The sequence below is a fragment of the Leucoraja erinacea genome, chromosome 1 (assembly GCF_028641065.1).
Source record: "Leucoraja erinacea ecotype New England chromosome 1, Leri_hhj_1, whole genome shotgun sequence".
NCBI lineage: Eukaryota > Metazoa > Chordata > Chondrichthyes > Rajiformes > Rajidae > Leucoraja > Leucoraja erinaceus.
Genome location: NC_073377.1, coordinates 160,812,443 through 160,832,173, shown reverse-complemented (window position 1 = coordinate 160,832,173; position 19,731 = coordinate 160,812,443). Strand labels below are relative to the sequence as shown.

The 19,731-nt window shown below is 40.2% G+C and overlaps 1 protein-coding gene across 7 annotated transcripts in view; it reads right to left on the bottom strand.

Annotated features, from left to right (window-relative positions):
* The window catches only part of LOC129704008 (arfaptin-1-like), a 108,667-nt gene that overhangs the window by 66,358 nt on the left and 22,578 nt on the right, over window positions 1-19,731 (bottom strand). For 3 of the 7 annotated variants that reach the window (XM_055646814.1, XM_055646833.1, XM_055646841.1), the window contains one exon: window positions 12,412-12,480. The exons of 2 other annotated variants lie outside the window; for them this stretch is intronic. In XM_055646814.1, coding sequence (XP_055502789.1) covers window positions 12,412-12,480 — 69 coding nt within the window. Of the gene's footprint in view, window positions 1-7,310; window positions 7,386-12,411; window positions 12,481-19,731 lie in introns of those variants that run through there. 2 more of the 7 variants (XM_055646849.1, XM_055646871.1) reach the window with 1 other exon arrangement.

Below are 19,731 nucleotides of genomic sequence, written 5' to 3'. Positions count from 1 at the left end.
GTCACAGCTTAAGGATAAGGGGGAAATCCTTTAAAACCGAGATGAGAAGAACTTTTTTCACACAGAGAGTGGTGAATCTCTGGAACTCTCTGCCGCAGAGGGTAGTCGAGGCCAGTTCATTGGCTATATTTAAGAGGGAGTTAGATGTGGCCCTTGTGGCTAAGGGGATCAGAGGGTATGGAGAGAAGGCAGGTACGGGATACTGAGTTGGATGATCAGCCATGATCATATTGACTGGCGGTGCAGGCTCGAAGGGCCGAATGGCCTACTCCTGCACCTAATTTCTATGTTTCTAACTTCACTTGATGTAAGGTCTCCTGTTCTTTTTTTTGTTTTCCTTCAAACCACAATCAATACAATATCAATTGCATGGAAAAACACATGGAGCAACTTTCCAAAGGACTTGCAAGGTAATTGGCTTCATTTTCCCTGGTGTGCGGGATAGTGTTGGTGGGATCGATGGTCCGAATGGACTCAGTGGGCCAAAGGGCCTGTTACCGCGTTGTATCGCTAAAGTCTGAAGTAGAATGTGGCCTCACTCTGGAATGGAGGAGGCAGAGAATGGAAAGGTCATTATGGTAATAGGAAGCAGTGTTAAACTGGTTAGCAACCAGGAGCTCAAACAAGCCTAGAAGTGTTCAGCGAAGCAGTTGCCTAGACTTGCTAATGTAAAGGAGGCCACGCAATGAATGCAATAACTCCCCTACTCCACTCATTATGAAGAAGGGTCCTGACCCGCTGAGTTCTTCCAAAACATCTAACAAATGCAGATACAGGACCTGTAACATCCGAGCTTAAATACATCACTTCACCTTTACTTGATGCGTCAATAAATAACTAAAATAGTTGTATGCTTGAGATAAATTAGGGGAGCAGGGTATGTGGAGTACAACAAAAAGGGCATGCTGAACAAAACAAGCTGTCAATGATGCAATACTTAGATCTCATCACAGGTTTGCATTGGGTACCTTAAAAACAAATTTGGGTTTCTTTACAGAGGCTATAGTCTAAATACTCTGAATAAACTAATGTTTAAATAGTGCCTGGTGTCTGGACATGCAAAAGGACTGAAGGCATAAAAGAATGTGTTTGTATTTTTTTCTTTTTCGTTTAGGAAATTTGAGTGTGTTCAGGAAACAATGCAATAATAGCAAGTCAGCCTGTTTTACTGATGCTGTTGAACATTACTACTCATCTATCCATGGATAGGAAAGGTCTAGAGGGACATGGGCAAAATGCATGCAGGTGGAACATGCATGTAGATGGGGCATTTTGATCAGCATGGGCATGTTGGGCCAAAGGGCCTTTTTCTGTGATGTACGACTATTATAACTGCTGATAGGTGTTTTTAAGGAGAGTTTAAACAATCATCAAATTGAGGTTACTTAGTCAAAGTGCAAGGACAAAGCTCAAGTAGTTCATTAACCTTTTGTGAATCCTGAGATTTGATGATGGTGTTTAAAACAAACTTATTTTTCTCCACTGCAGACATAATTTTGAAAAGTTAACAATGCAAGATTATAATTAAAAAAACAAAAAATAGATAATCAAAACTGCATTTCTCCTTGTAACATCCAAAGAATAATTACAAATTAAATCATTTGCTTTCAATCAAACCACAAAGAAAAAAATCATAACCGTTAAATGACCAAGTGTAGGAAAGGCATATTTACAGCCAACTAACTGTATGCGAGCACAGGGTGATTAGATTTTGTAAAAAAATAGAGCTGAGCATGTAGGATCTCAACTGGGTTGTTTCCTTTGTACTAAAACAACAGTGGATGGACAATCTTTTTAATGTGTAAAGCAGAAAACACTGTTTTATCCATTAACATCAGGGTTACAAGGTTTCCGCCCACTCTTCAATCCCACTTTCTCTTTTAAGTCTATGACCACGACACCTCTAAAAAAAAACCCCTCCAGTTTACTCCAATTTCTTTCAAATTACTAACTTACATTTCTCATGGTGCAATATTCCAAGTATGGTACTTTGATTCCTCAACAAGCATTTTGAAGATATGGTTTTCAAACACAAGACAATATGCAGTGCTTTACAGCCAATAAATTGTTTTCAGTGTTGCAACTGAAGCAATAGGAGAAATGCAGCTGCCAGTTAGCACAGAGCAAGACCTCATTAATTGCAACATGTTAAATACTAACTGCAGCAGGATTTTGCAGCCCTCTGATCCCTCTATCGTCAGACAGGCGATAAATAAGAGGCTGAGATTATTAACTTCCAACATATAAAGAACTCCTTGCCACGGATGACTCCAGGCAGTTACTTCTACTTTTATCTTTGGGAGCAAGTGAATATTACAGAAGGTACACAAAAATGCTGGAGAAACTCAGCGGGTGCAGCAGCATCTATGGAACGAAGGAAATAGGCAACGTTTCAGGCTGAAACGTTGCCTATTTCCTTCGCTCCATAGATGCTGCTGCACCCGCTGAGTTTCTCCAGCATTTTTGTGTACCTTCGATTTTCCAGCATCTGCAGTTCCTTCTTGAATATTACAGATATTTAGAGACTTACAAATCTTCCAAAATTACTACAGGTACCCAATGCAATAAAATTATAAAATTTCATGCGATTTCAAACAATGAAATGGAGCACAAATATCTTGAGCTCACTTGTAACTCAGTTGCTGAAAGATTAATTCTGCCTAATTTTAAAACATTGACAATCCTTGGAGCCACACCAGAAATACCGTCCGTTTATAACAGTCAGTTTTGGAGAGACAAAACGCAACATTTCCCACCGTAGGCTTACATTTTAATGTTGAATAGATGAAATCAAGTCGGGCTAGCTTCCATTAACATAGGCTTTACGACCCAGTCAGTGTCAATTGCTTTTTTTCTACCCTGGGACCTCACACTCCTGTGGCCAAGAACAAAAATAAATGCTGTTTATGGGAGCCGAGATGCTTCAATGATTTTCCAGCAGAGACGAAGAAAATGGGAAGGTTGAACCACAGATCACACCAACAATCATCAATTCACTGAAATGCATCATCTCAGCGAAGTGGAGAATGGATTTCAAAAAGTAATCATGGTACCTGCTCTAGTTATTTGCTTCCCTTATAAGTAACCTAATATCATGTAGTTCTACACCCGAGGTTCTAACAGCCCACACTTGATCACATTTTCAATTCAAAGGTCAAAGGTATTTTATTAGACACATTCACATACACCCAGGTGTAGTGAAGTGAAATGCTTTTTGCCATTTTGCTGCACACAAAAAAAGATACAGACATAACACCAATGAGAGTGTTAAACACATAGAACATCCCCCCACAATGGCTCCCACCATGAGGAAAGGCACAAAGTCCAGTCCCCTACCCCAGTTCACCCATAGTCGGGCCCATTGAGGCCTCCACAGTTGCCTCTACGGAGGCCCGATGTTCCAGGCCGTTCTCGCCGGGTGATGTTGCTCCGGCGTCGGGAAAGTTCTCCCAGCAGCCTGGGAACCCTGGAACGGCCGCTTCCGCACTGGAGGCCGCGGCTTCCGAAGCCAACAAGGCCGCGCCGGTTGGAGCTCCACAGCTGGCGATCTCATCTAGAGATCCCAGGCTCCCGGTGTTAAGTTCATTAGCTTGTGCCTAATCCCAAGCACAGTGTAGACATTCTTACTGTCGCGTCACAATGGCTGACAATTAAAAATTAAACTCAGTTCTACGCTATCCTGTAAATTTTATGGGCCTGTCCCACTTAGGCGATTTTTCAGGTGTCTGCTGGAGACTGCCAAGTTGCCAGCAGTCGCCTGAAAAACCGGCAACTGGAACGGTGACTGTCAGAGTGCAACACACACACACACACACACACACATTGCAAAGGTGGGGGCCAGGGGAAGCGGGGGTCAAGGTGATACAGACACACACGGCAATGAACAGGAAGGTTGGCGCTGTAGTTAAGACGGCTAGCGCGGTGTATGTTAAGTCCTTTAAAAGAGGGAGGGAGGGGGGGGGGGGGGAGAAGGAGTGGAGACAACATTTAAGAAGCCAGAGATACACGGCTGAGAAACTCGGCAGACATTTAACATTACCATTCGGTTATACTTGGTTCTAAAAACTACTGCTTATGTTTTTTTCCCCCCCAATGAGCCAATGAAATTCACTGGTCGGCACCGGCTACAACCTACGAGAACCTAAGAGAACCTTCGACCTCCTGGGAACCCACTAGGACCTCCTTGCGACCCACCTACGGCTCGAGAATTCTCGCTACTCCCCATTCTAGCCACCACTAGTTTTTCAACATGTCGAAAAATTCTCAGCAACCATAATGATGCCGCGACTAGATCCCTGAATGCGGCAACCACCCACCAACATGTGGTGACTGCAAAGTCTCCTGCAGTCACCTAAGTGGGACAGGATCATTAGTGTTATACTGATATATGGGTTCTATATTTTGGATGAGATTTTAATCCAAGGCCCATGTGAAGTTTTACATGGATTCAGAAGATCAATAGCCAACAATTTATCAGGCAGATCACTAACATGTGGCCACATTTTATTGTTGCACCCTGCTGTTTTCAAATTGGCTGCCATATTTCCCCAAATATCAAACAATTGTCATGAAATACTTTGTACATCATGAAGCTATGGAAAGTGCAAGGGGGTTGAATTGGCTGGGAAACGCTGGTGGTCTGGGCTTCTCCACCAAGCAAGCATGCAAACTAAAATCCTGGTCTTCCTTCAGGCATTCATTACTACAATCTCAGCAGTGGAACATGATGTGCAATTTCCTTATCTTGTGGTCACAAATCCACTTAGACAACCAGGACTGGGCATATTCCTGTATTAATTTTAATGGAGGACTGCAAGAAATTAAAAACAAACGCTAGTATTATATTCTTTTAATTGAGTTCATTTCTATTTTATTGAGCTTAATTTTTTATCAAGAGCTGCATTAAGATGTTTATTTATTCATATTTGTTGGATTAATTTGTTAATTTTCATAACAGCCTTCAAATCCAATTGAGAGGAACGGTGCAGCAGACTTCAAATTTGGATGTACAGAAATCTTACTTCTCGAGTGCTCAGGAAAAAGGGCACGAGAGGACTCATAGATAGGAAAAGGATTAGAGGGATATGGGCCAAATGCAGGCAGGTGAGACAAGCTTATGAGGTATCTTGGTAGTATGGATGGATGAATTGGGCTGAAGGGCCCTGAAGGGTCCATAGGACTCCATGACTCTACAGAGGATGGTAGACATTGCCCAATCCATCACAGGTACAACCTACTGACAAAAAACAAAATCTATAGGCAGCTAATATCAAAGACCCACACCAACCTGGACACACTCTCACTTCACTACTGCGATCAGGAAGGTGGTACAGGAGCCTGAGAACCGTGAACATCAGGTTCAAGAACAACTTTTTCCCAGCAACCATCATGTTCTTGAACACTACACTACACAACACTGTGTAGGAAGGAACTGCAGATGCTGGTTTAAACCAGAGATAGACACAAAAAGCTGGAGTAACTCAGCGGGACAGGCAGTATCTCTGGAGAAAGAAATGGTTTCCTGAAACATCACCCGTTCCTTCTTTCCAGAGATGCTGCCTGTCCCGCTGAGTTATTCCAGCTTTTTCTGATTATGATCTTCTATGGACTGTGTCTCTGGTTGCACTACAGGCATCTGCTTTGCTCTATTATTATTACCTAATACTATTGTTATTAATTAATTTTATTATAGAGTATTATATTGTGCTCTTGTGTTTATAACAAGAGGATTTATAACAAGAGGATTTATAACAAGAGGAATCAAATTTATAACACGAGGAATCAAATATAGGAGCAAAGAGGTCCTTCTGCAGTTGTACAGAGTCCTAGTGAGACCACATCTGGAGTATTGTGTGCAGTTTTGGTCCCTTAATTTGAGAAAGGACATTCTTGCTATTGAGGGAGTGCAGCATAGGTTCACAAGGTTAATTCCCGGGATGGCGGGACTGTCATATGCTGAGAGAATGGAGCAGCTGGGCTTGTATACTCTGGAATTTAGACGGATGAGAGGGGATCTCATTGAAACGTATAAGATGGATAAGGGCTTGGACTCACTAGGAAACATTTTCCCGATGTTGGGGGAGTCCAGAACCAGGGGCCACAGTTTAAAAATAAGGAGTAAGCCATTTAGAACGGAGACGAGGAAACACTTTTTTCTCAGAGAGTGGCGAGTCTGTGGAATTCTTTGCCTCAGAGGGCAGTGGAGGCAGGTTCTCTGGATGCTTTCAAGAGAGAGCTAGATAGGGCTCTTAAAAATAACGGAGTCACATGAAATGGGGAGAAGGCAGGAATGGGGTACTGATTGGGGATGATCAGCCATGATCACATTGAATGGCGGTGCTGGCTCGAAGGGCCGTATGGCCCACTCCTGCACCTATTGTCTATTGTTCACAGGGCTGTGAATACAAGAGCACAACATAATACAGAGCACAACATAATACAGAGCACAACATAATACAGAGCACAACACAGTGCAGAGACGGTTCACCAGACTGATTCCTGGGATGTCAGGACTGTCTTATGAAGAAAGACTGGATAGACTTGGTTTATACTCTCTAGAATTTAGAAGATTGAGAGGGGATCTTATAGAAACTTACAAAATTCTTAAGGGGTTGGACAGGCTAGATGCAGGAAGATTGTTCCCGATGTTGGGGAAGTCCAGGACCAGGGGTCACAGCTTAAGGATAAAGGGGAAATCCTTTAAAACCGAGATGAGAAGAACTTTTTTCACACAGAGAGTGGTGAATCTCTGGAACTCTCTGCCACAGAGGGTAGTTGAGGCCAGTTCATTGGCTATATTTAAGAGGGAGATAGATGTGGTCCTTGTGGCTAAGGGGATCAGAGGGTATGGAGAGAAGGCAGGTACGGGATACTGAGTTGGATGATCAGCCATGATCATATTGAATGGCGGTGCAGGCTCGAAGGGCCGAATGGCCTACTCCTGCACCTAATTTCTATGTTTCTATGTTACTCTGTAGCGTGACCAGGCAGGTCGAGTGAAGTAAGTTTTATTAACAAATAAAAACGAAACAAAAACTTTGTGCAATACTCATGCCTGAGTAGCTAACACAAAACAGCTCCTGTTGCTGGGAGGAGCGCTGACAAACTGACTCAAAAGCCCGCGAACAAACCCCCGCGGTCACGTGACTGAGCCGACCAATGACGAGGGTTCTGACCTCCCCAAACCACCACTAGGTGCCGCTACAACTCAATAATAAAATTAATTAATAACAATAGTACGAGGTGCAGCAATAATTTCATTGTTCTGTTTCCGTTACATGTGACAAACACCCTCAAGCCATATTACTAACCATTGAGTTCACAACAGATGTGATCTCAGTGAAGACTTGCGTCAAACAGGGCTGAATCATTGCCACGGCACTTTACTCAATCTTTCTCAAATAGTGCTGAACCTCACCTCGAACAAACTTTCTGCAAGAGTGAAATCAACATTTAGAGCCAATGTGAAACTGTTGGCAGCAGCTACACGTCAGAAAAAAGTTCACACACACCCCTTAGTAATTGAATTGTATAAGAGAGGGTGGGCACACACTGCATCTTTAAAACCAAGGCCCTCTCTCAACCTAACCACCTTGCTCCAACAACAAAGGTTCATGATAAGACCCTATATCTTGGGAGTGCATCTTGGCTAAGGCAAGATTGATGATGAAATTCACCACCACCTTGAGAGTGCTAGCACAAGCTGTGGTCAATTGACCTGGCATAAAACTCAAATAACAATGACTCTGCCTTCCTATAGATTTCTGAGACCAGATACCACTTTCTGATTACTAGAAGAGGCCCTAGTTACTCTCAGTTACAGGCATCTGAAGTCACTGGGAAATATTCACCAGTGCTGGCTCTGGAAAATCCTACAAATTGACTTGGTTTGGGAACAGCTCCATCCAAGACCGCACAAAATTGCAACAAATTGTGGACGCAGCCCAGACCATCACGCAAACCAACCTCCCTTCTATCTGAAGAAGGGTCTCGACCCATTCCTTCTCTCCAGAGATGCCGCCTGTCCCACTGAGTTACTCCAGCTTTTTGTGTCTCCCTTCTATTGACTCCATTTACACCTCATGCTGCCTTGGCAAGGCCAGCAGCATAATCACGGACAAGTCGCACTGTTAACTAGTCGATTTTCTAGCTAGTTTAGTTTGGGTTATTGTCACGTGTACTGAGGTACAGCGAAAAGCTTTTGTTGCATGTTAACTAGTCAGCCATCCACTGTATACAGAAACATGCGAAAGGGGATTAATGTGAATAGCTATGCACAGTGCAACAGAGGTGGAGTTGCTGCCTTACCGCGCCAGAGACCCATGTTTGATCCTGATTATGGGTGCAGTCTGTACAGAGTTTATACATTCTCCCTGTGACCACATGGGTTTTCTCCAATTTCCCCCAACATTCCAAAGATGCGCAGGTTTGTAGGTTAATTGGCTTCTGTAAATTGTACCTTGTGTGTAGGGTAGAACTGGTGTACGGATGATCGCTGGTTGGCATGGAGGGCCTGTTTCCACCCTGTATCTCTAAAGTAAACTAAAACTACACTGAGATTTTACTATTTACAGATCTATTTAGTTTAGGTGAGTAGCAGCTTTTAGATTGCAAGTATTTTGTAAATGAAAAATCTTCAGACCAGAGCTACAAAACACTTGAATTCTAAAAAGGTGGAATGATGCTCGAGTTCGTGTTCATAAGTGATAGGAGCAGAATTAGGCCATTCGACCCATCATTCAACTCTGCCATTCAATCATGGCTGATCTATTTTTTCCTCTTAGCCCTATACTCCTGCCTTCTCCCCTCCCATAAACCCAGACACCCATACTATTCAAGACTCTCTCTCTTGGTTAATAAAAACTCCTTTATTCCCACTCTTGGCATTCTGCCAGTCAGCCAATCTTTTTCTAATACCATGGGCTTCTATCTTGTTTACTGTTAATAGCATAACGTGTGGCAGCTTATCAGCTTGACAGATTAAGACCTTCTGAAAATCAATGTAAACAACATCTACTGATTCTCCTTTGTCCATCCTGCCTGTTACCTCCTCAAAATAATTCTGTATATTTCACTCATAATTACTACAGTCCAAAAGAAAGTTGTTTTTTTTGTTAGCATGTTGCACATATACTGTTGGAGACGGAAGTGGGCAAATGTATTATTCCCTTCTCTAATCACAGTTACTTAAAAAAAATCTTTAACCCCCTGATTTCATTCGATCTTTGGCAATCCATTTCTCATTCATTTCTTTAATCGAATTGAATTTATTTCTCATTCAGATCTTTCGGTCTGAACGAAATTTCGTTGCCTTGCAGTCATTCATATAATAAAACAGACAAAAACACACAAGAAACACAAATTTAACATCCAACGCCGAGTTCACCAGGCACCTCCTCACTGTGATGGAAGGCAAAAGTCTTAAAGTCTTTGTCTCATCCCTCCTTGTTCTCCCTCCGCTGACCTTTTTTTCATTGTTAGGTTTCTCTAATTTACAGCAGTTCACTGCCACCACATTATTAGCTTAGATGTCTTATTTACAGCCTTTGCTATCATTTCTGTTAGGTCCTTGGTCTCAGCCTGGTTCAGGTGCAGCCCAAGCAAACACCTTAGCCTCTAATGAGCACAGATTTTCATTAGAATAACAAAGATTGCAAGTAATAATTCATTTTCATTTTTTTTTAAATTTGACAAACAAATTAGATCTGTAGTGAGCTATGGGCAATCTAAACCATTGGTCAAACGTCTTCGACTAATCATAAAAATGTAGTCATAAAAAGATATTTTAAATTATTAAACTAATGTCCAATCATTATTTTACCACATATTTAGAAAAGCGTGTCTTTAATTTGCCTAATCATAACCAAATAGCTTAACTCTACAGACAAGTTTCCACTAGTTATTTAAATCACAGTTCCATACTTATCTAGTGCTTACATTTGAAACCGTAAAGAAAATCAATTATACAAAGTGAATTGTAATTATTAGCTTGCAAAAGATTAATTGAAATTGAGAACATCTACACTGCAAACAGTGCATGGTTTAGACTGAATGAGATGAGGAAGGGGATTGGGAAGAACACTGAACAATGTGATGTAAATTAATCTTTCTTTCTAATTGTTTTTACAGCTAACCACTTTAGGCACCATTTTTCATACAAACTCCATTTTACATCCTCCTTGTTTGCATAGTACATTTCCGGCCAGATCAAAAACTGCCTTGAAGGCTCTGGGCATTTCTCATGTCAATGTGTGGCGGCACAGCTCTCTGCCTCTGGTGAGACATTATCAGACTTAAGAGATCAATCGAAATTCTGCTCGCGTTTCTGACTATGTGTGTTATGTATGTATTTTCAGGCTCATACGAGTAAGAAAATTAATGCATCATTGCTTCATGTAATTGAAGCAGCCATAATCAAAAAGTAGAAATAATCACACCAACAAAGTGCACTCCATTAATTTTAGTCTAAAGGATCCTTTAACATTCCCAACTAGAATGCAGCTCATGAGTGTCAGCTTGGTAAATTACAAAAACAAGAATTTATTTCTCAAAGTGTTCATCGAAACATCTATCAATGCTAGGGACCACACAAATCTCCATTCCATATTAGTATGGGCCACATAAGGAACAAGTCTATTATATTTCAAATTAATAATGTGATCAATTAAAGATATTTCATCAACTCCATGAATTTTTTGTCAAAACCTCCTTGAATTTCAATTTAGCCCAAGCTTCTCATTTTGTTCCCAACTCTCCAAGTCGGATCAGTTCCAGGCCTTCATTACATCACAAAGTAGGTGAAAACCTGCCGATCTCCATCTTCCACAGAAGTGCGGGAATTAATTTCTCCCTTCTCCATGCCACCGAGTGAACCCTCCCTTAGCTCAATCGCTTGCATTATCATTGCCAGCAATAATTCCTGGTCATGCCCTCAGCACAAGTTCCAGTGATTCTCTGGTTCCAGTACCATGTACAAACCACTGCAATGCAAATCACAATCCACGTTTCGCCGAACACCTCCGCTCGGTCTGCAAGAACCTACCTGACCTCCCAGTGGCTCAGCACCTCAACTCCCCCTCCCATTCCCAATCCAACCTCTCTGTCCTGGGTCTCCTCCATTGCCAGAGTGAGTAACACCGGAAATTGGAGGAACAGCACCTCATATTCCGCTTTGGGAGTCTGCATCCGGCGGGCATGAACATTGAATTCTCCCAATTTTGTTAGCCCTTGCTGTCTCCTCCCCTTCCTTAACCCTCGAGCTGTCTCCTCCCATCCCCCAGCCCTCGGGCTCCTCCTCCTCCTTTTTCCTTCCTTCTCCCCGCCACCCCCTATCAGTCTGAAGAAGGGTTTCGGCCCGAAACGTTACCCATTTCCTTCGCTCCATAGATGCTGCTGCACCCGCTGAGTTTCTCCAGCATTTTTGTGTATCCAATATTGCTTAAGGTGGCAGACATTAAGTTATTCATTTTGGATTCCTATCTAAATGGTGGAGTGGGATTAGATTGACCAACCTCATAAGAGAAAATAAAGGATAAAAGGAGGGGAAAAACTGCCTCATCCACACACACACATATATCAACTTCATCTCAAGATCTACCTCACCCAAGTTGTGCCCGCCCTTACACAAGGTGCGGCCTCAAAAGCCCTCATCAACCTTTACTATCTAGTTGTTATTACCTCCTGCATTGTACAAATAAAACTTCTCTCTCATTCACATTTCTTCTATTCTAAAAACAAATCTTATACGGTTTGAAGAGCTTTTTATTTTTGGGTATAAGACAATGCGCAATACCGAAGGTCGACACAAAATGCTGGAGTAATGCCCCTGCCCCACTTAGGAAACCTGAACGGAAACCTCTGGAGACTTTGCGCCCCACCCAAGGTTTCTGTGCGGTTCCCGGAGGTTGCAGGTAGTGGAAGCAGGTAGGGAGACGGACAAAAACCTCCGGGAACCGCACGGAAACCTTGGGTGGGGCGCAAAGTCTCCAGAGGTTTCCGGTCAGGTTTCCTAAGTGGGCATAACTCATCGGGACGGGCAGCATCTCTGGAGAAGGAATGGGTGATGTTTCGGGTTGACACCCCTCTTCAGACCCAAATGCCCAAAACCTATTAATTGAATAGCTGTACATATGGACCAATTCAAATATAACCAAAATCAGACTAAAATATGTATTTAAAGAGAGGAAAAGTTGTAAAGGAATTGCAGACTTTAAGTCTACTTGACATAATGGGGACAAAAAAGTGGGAAACAGCCTGGATGAATGTAAAAATTTGGACCTGGTACAGTACATAATATTATCAGTGGCCAAGTAAGAGTGCAGCTGGTGCTATGCAAATCATGATAAATACAAACAATAAATACAAAAAATGCATTCATACCAACTTAAAACGTTCATATTGTGAATCACTTACTTCTCCATTGCTGGTGACAGGAATTTCAGCTGCAGAACCTCTAGCCTGTGCCTCTGCCATTTCAGGTTCCTTTAAAAACAATAAATGGATTAAAGTTTTGTAAATTTAGACAATGCTGGCATTATTTTTGTTTTTGTGCTCGTGAAGGTTTGCCTGGCAAGTAGAGATTTCACACAAAAATGGCTACTGGCAATGCAAGTGAAATAAAACCAATAACATGCAGAATCCAATGTCTACAAGTCAGAAGAGTAACCATAATTGGTTTCAACCAATGCCGTTCACATTAATCAACAGTATCCAACAGCCACATTTAACTCTTTATGCTGAATGGGGTGATCTTACCAAATCATTTAAAATCCCACGGGTCAGAGACAGGGCATTTGCGGAGATGTTTCCACTCATGGGAGAATCTCAAACTAAAGGGCATAGTTACAAGATTGCACAGAGGATAGTGAATCTCAGGAATCTTCTACTCCACGAGATTGTGGAGGCTAGATCACGGGGGGGGGGGGGGGGGGGGGGGGGGGGGGCATTTAAAAAGATAAATGCATTTTTGAAAGGCCAAAAAACCGAGGGCCACGGGGAATTATCACAGAAGCCGCAAAGACTGATCAGCCATAATGGCAGGGCTTTCGTGATGGGCCAGTAACCTCCTCCTGCTCCTATTTAGTCAGATTTCAGAAACAGGTAACAGGCAGATTCTTTATTGTATCTGTGGCCTCGCCAGCAGTGGCCATGTTCCCAAATAAAATCATGAATACACTACAACATGCAAAATGGCTGTGCACACTTATTAAACCATGATCAAACCTTCCCTTCCCTTTTAAACCACCTACTTTCTCTCAACCTTGCCTCGCCATCACCTTTTCTCTCTCTGTGCCTATCAATTACTTTATTTGCTTTCAAAATTCAACTCCAAGCTTAAATCTGAAGTCAGCAAGAAAAGCAGCTGCTTTTGTCACGTTCAATCTGTCCTTCCCCATCCCCTAGCAAACTTTGTTTTCCTTCCCTTCTTAAGATTCTCTCCACCTCTTTTTCTCTACCTTAATTTTCTTAAAAACTCTTGATTGTCTGCTTTTATTGATCATTTCTTCTCCTCTCGACTTCTGCGGCTCAACTTACATTTTACCATTGATATCTTTTTAAAACATATTTGCCAAGACGGTTATGTATTTTTGCATATGCTGGAAATTAGAATCTGTGCTATTAATGCAACATTATGGCATTAACTTTACCAATAGAATTAGGTTGAAGAAAGAAGTGGGCTGCATTTGTCAAAGATTATTCGCATAAACAGCACCATTTCTCCCATTCAGCTTTCCACATGCTCCAAAGTTGATAACATACTAGTCACAAAGTAAACAGAAAAACTGGGCAGAAAGGCATGTAAAAGCAAATTATTTGTTAGACCAGCATTCACCTTTTGGAGCTATTCATGAATGTACCTTTAATTGTTAACTATTTCTTTACACCCTGGCTATATGATTAATACACCATAAACCTTCTTTTAATTGCCATGCTGTACATGGCTGAAAACATCTTAAAAAGAGTGAAAAACTAAGAGCTTGAAGGCCAAGTTTAATCGAATAAGTAACAAAGGCCTGGGATAATTCTAAATGCTGCTCAAGCCACACAATATAATATTCACTCAGGACTGTCAAGAATATATTATTCCTTTCTGTAATTTATGAATTAAAAATCAATTTTAACTTTACAAAATAAAGACAGTTTAATATATCCATTCTTTTGAACAAATGATTTTCATTTTGAACCACGCCCATCCTCCATTGCCTTGTGTTTCAAGGCAACTCAATGACCCAAATCTATCACATGCAGGTGCTTTTAACTCGTGAATAGAGTGAAAGCAGAGACCAAATCGTATTTTTCATCACAGGATTAAAATAGGATTTCCTCTCATCTTTATTTCAAGTTCCACAAATATTATCACTGTGATCGTCAGTAAGAGACACGTAGAATTTTAATTCTTTGTTTTAATCAAAACAAAATGAACAAACACACCCATGTAACTACACCACAGAATTAAATGCAGTGACAAATATAATTGAACAATGATATAGTTGCTGCATGGCTAGTCAAGTTTATCATTTTTTTTGTTTATTTGAGCAACTGATCGAACATAATGTCCCAAGTCATTTGTTAAAGCCCTGTCCCACTGTAAGAGTTCATTCAAAGAGTTCTCCCGAGTTTGCCCTGATTCGAACTCGGAGATTTACGGTAATAGCCGCTTGTCGGTACTCGGAGCTCTGATGGACATTTTTCAACATGTCCATGAGAGCCATGTTGAAAAATCTTCACGAGTCTTCCCGAGCTTACCTGCCGTTAGCGAGTCTTCCCGAGTGCCTGCCGTTAGTGCTACGAGCCGCTAAAAGATGCCCCCGAGCTCCGACGTACCCGCTACTTTCATTCTTCATGCTTACCACGAGTTTGATTTCTTTTTAAACTTGGAAGAGCTCCTGAATGAATTCGCATCGTGGGACAGGGCCATTAGTTCTCCCAAATCCAACTGTTAACTGGGCAAGTAGCTAAGATACGGTTTAGTGAAAGGGAAACAGATATTCCAACAGACAAATGATAGCGTTAAGAGGGAAGTTATACGAGAATTTCTGAACTTTGGTAATATTCAGAACACAAACCATACGATTCGAAGCCCCGGACTATCCTGCGTAAAATACTGTCCTGCTTTCCTCTTTTACACTAATTTCTCAATTTTCTATATAATTTGCATGCAGCACTGTTGGTTTTTTACAAAACAACGGGAAGAATTAAAACACAAACTGATGTATGAACGCTTGCATTTTTGTGTGTGCTATTAAGTGAAAATCCAGAAAAGTGCCACGAGCTGCGGAAATGTTAAATACTCGGTTCACAACAGTGAAAGGTAATCGACTTGAAACATTACCTTCATTTCTCTCTCTACAGTGGACACCCAATCTGCTGAGAGTCTCCAGCATTGACTATTTGTATTTGAAACTACTGTAATACTCTTAAATAAAAGATTGAAACAGGAATGCAAACCATTTCAGTCAAAAAAGGTAGAAAGTGATTGGGACAAATAAATTACAAAATATTACTAAATTTAATGTACTACTGAGCAAAATGTTTTGTTTTATTCTTCCTAACAAGTATTTACTTTAGAGCCATCTGCATGTACAAAAGTCTAGATAGCACCTATTGTTTCAGCAATACATAGTTCAATTTCAATTTTATCTGAGTGTGTTGTGTTGGGGATCATTTCCGATTGAAATTGCACCCGATATTAATTTGGACTTGGCACATATTCACTCAGGTTTACACCAAATTACTTCATCATTTGTTTAACATTCAATTTTCCCCATACCAACAGGAATTGAAGCAGGAAACACCACACCAAAACTGCCGCGAGACAGTGTTAGTGGAATTACTAGCACATTGTGTTAATTTGTTGCTTGGTTTGCAATTTAAAAGGACATACTGTGCCGGTCTAACCATACACCTTCAGAAACAATTAGATTGCTGAAACACGTTCCTACATCCTGAGTCCACCACAACTCACATGCAATATTGCTTGCAGCTTTTGTGACATTCATTCAATGGGTGCCCCAGTAGTGACAGAACTCCATCATTATGCCATAGCTGGCAACCTGGAGTGCATCCCTTAGAGTAAGGAGATATACTTATCAGTGAAGAGGCTACTCCTAGAGTTTTCTGATACCACATCTTAATACTCGCTGATAAACAATGTATTTGCAGGTTCAGGTTTTCCACGGATGTCATTGAATAACATGGCAAGCTGTGGAAACAGTTCCAGCTACACTCTTGTCCAGACTACCCTTTCCGGATATAGGGATCACTCTCGCGTGCTCTCTCTGAGCTTCCTCCAGGATCAATGTCCAGAACTCGGTATAATAACCAAGGCACCTCGGAAATGAGCGAACAATTTGAACATAACTTCTTGCAATTTGTAATTTTCTAAACTGGCAGAAATGAATGTCATCTAAATGAAAAAAAAAATGAAATGAAATGATTCAATTAATTGTCATTGTCAGTGTACAGTACAGAGACAACGAAATGTATTTTTAGCATCTCCCTTGAAAGGGAGACACAGGGCGTCGCGGTGTGCCCGCGCCTGCCGCCGTAATTACATTCCATTACACACAGGCAAAGGTGGGTGAAGTGTCTTGCCCAAAGACACAACGACAGTATGCACTCCAAGCGGGATTTGAACCGGCTACCTTCCGGTCGCCAGCCGAACTCTTAGCCCATTGTGCTATCTGTCGCCCTAATATTCTAAACTGTAGGGAAAAGGGATGAGAAAGAAAAACATTTAGAGATGCCAAGGTGACAAGGAAGAGCATCTGAAGCAAAAACGAATAAATACAAAACATTAACAAGCCATGTTTGTGCATTGGATGGTACAAAAATGAGAAGAGAAATAGTGAGGGAGATATTAACTGAGATCAAGAATAATATAAAGTTACAAAACACCTACAAAGTCCACAGGCTAAAACCCAATTAAGTAATTTTTAAGTGCAGTTTGAGACATGGTGAGATGAAATGTTTCATATAAATCCAATTTCCCCCTCCATGTTAGTAACATCATCCAAATGTGATTACAATTACCAGAAGCTGGCAATATTATTCGAAATATCAACTTTCTGAGTCTTGAAGGGAATAAATATATAACTAATACATCTGGACTATCGTGTTCAGTTCTAAGCACTACTCTTGAGGAAAGAAGCAAAGGCTTTAGAAAGCATGCAGAAAGGTGTAACAAATTTGATTTCAGTGAGGGGATATATTAGTTAAGAGGTAAAAAATGAGAAGCTAGGTTGCACTCTGAATAGAGGAGATTGCAAGAATCTGATTAGATCAGAAATTTTATTTATTTATTTATTAGTTATTTATTTCGGACAGAATAAAAGAATAAAAAGCAAATGTGAAACAGCATACAAAAACAAATATTTATAAAGTGTCATAAACAATATCTATAAATAAATGAAATCATATGTGTCCGAAAAAGAGCAGGAAGAAGCCAAAGTTTATTAATTCCCACCCCTTATTCAACTGCTTGTAATTATCCCATACAAATTTAGCAGCTATATGTACACCATATGTACACCAGCCACTATATGTACACCAAATTATTTACATTTGAACACTAATCAAATATTTACAAAGCCATACAAAAAAGAAACAAAGAAAAAGAAAAGAAAAAACCCGCAAATACTATAGTATCTTAGTCATATATACAATTAGATAGGTGTTTACATTAACAGAAAGATCGAGAACCAGATAATATGCAATAAAGGCAATTAATAAAAACTAAATTAGTTTAAAAAAATTCTAATTGAGTAATTAGGGTTTGAAACAGTGATATTATTGCTAGACAGTAGTGAAAGCAAACTCAATAGTTGCATACAAAGGGAGATGGGTAACTGTCTTAAAATAAATAATTTGCTGGCAAGAGTTTAGCAGCAGAGAGGTCTTGGACTAAATAGATTCCTCCTACAGACCACTGATGTGCCAAATGGCTGTGTGTTCTATATCTAGCAATGTTACAAAATTTTGAGATTTAAAAAATCAAGTCTGTAATTTATCCCATCAGATAAAGCATAAAAAGAAGTTTAATTTGGCACCTAATTCACTTTCATATCTTAAGTATTTAAAAAGTTATGGCCATTTTCATACTCAGAAATTAGCATCTTGTTCCCTATTGATTTTCTATGGACATAACAAAAAAGCTGTGATCGTGGGCAGTCAAAAGCCCATAACCTTCTTAAAAATTAAGAGAACTGAATGAAATCTTCAGTTATCGTAGATTGAACCATTCTGAAACAAATATAAAATAATCTTACTTGGATGACCTGAAATTAAAACATATAATTAGTTAGTTACCCAAGTGTAGCTAATTTCAAACTTCAATTACTAGATCTAAACATCTATCCATTTCTTAATAAATGATTAACATTTTTAAGTAGCCCAAGTGTCCAAATAATATTCATAAATAATTCTGAATAAAACATGATTTTGAAATCTCATTAACATTAATTTATAGGCCAAATAGAAGGAATTTAGTGTTCAATTGCTGTAAATTAAAGTCCATTTTAAATCAGCTTTCTGGTGGGTTCCTGTGGAACGCGCTGGTTTAGAACGTTCACATTGCGGTAGATTTGTGCCCTCAAATGCCCAGAAAAATACTGCAGGATATAATGGGGCCAAAATTAGCTACTCGCAATAGTAAACTTGTATAAAGGGTTCTAAAGAAGCCCTTTTTAATGTACAAATAAGGTACATACCTTTAATTGTTGGCTTTATAAAACCCTGGGGATGCGAGAGGTCGCGGGTTTAGAGAGTGATTTTTAAACTACTATAACTATTATACAAGGCCATAAAAACTAATATTACCTTTTGCGACGGGGTCTTTCAGCGATTTTTCATTAATGATTTACTAGGCTGAACATTTTCGATTGCAACAGCCTAGTGAAAATCGCGTTTTAAACCTGCCCCCTCTAAACAGCGCCAAAATCACACACACAGGGCTGGGACAGATTTTTAACGACGCTTCAGGTACGCTTTGCAACATACCTACTATAACCATTCCATATTTCTGCAAAAAGTAGAACTCCTGTGATCTTATCACATAAATAAGAAGCACGTTTTACTGTAGTCCTATAAAAGTTTACTTTACCACCTCTGAAGGTTCCAACTCAAATAGTAGCAGTAATAAGTTAATTAATTCAACACAATTTAGTTTGGCGATGTTAATCATGCAAGTTTGAATCACATTCTGTACTTTCAGAATAATACACTAATCCATGATAACCCATTTTCAAAGGCAAGAAAGTTTTCAGTTTGCTCATTTGATGCTCATGGGCGACTTTTGTTTTAATGGAAAAATGTCCATTAAAAAAAATCCTTCAAAGACTGACATTGCTTGTCATATATGCCGACTGACCACTGGATGAAACTGCTGAAAATGACAGTGGTTTGAGTGCTTTTGTTAGCCACTGGCAAAGTTGCTTAAAGTTTCCCAAAACTTAGATTGTACATCACTAGTTGCTTAAAGATCTCCACTTAAATCATTTTTTAAATGTGACATCACTACCTAGCAATTAAAAGTGAGCAAAGTTGGTTTAAAGTTTCCACAACTTAGATTGTAATCACTAGCAATTGTGTGCTCCACAAGATGAAATCTGTGATAAGATCTACAGTGTTGTCACTTAAATCATATATTTTAAATGTGAGAAATACATTGGGCAAGTGTGATCAAGTATCTTGGAATGTTTAACACTGGCTCATCTGACCGAAAGGATATTAAGG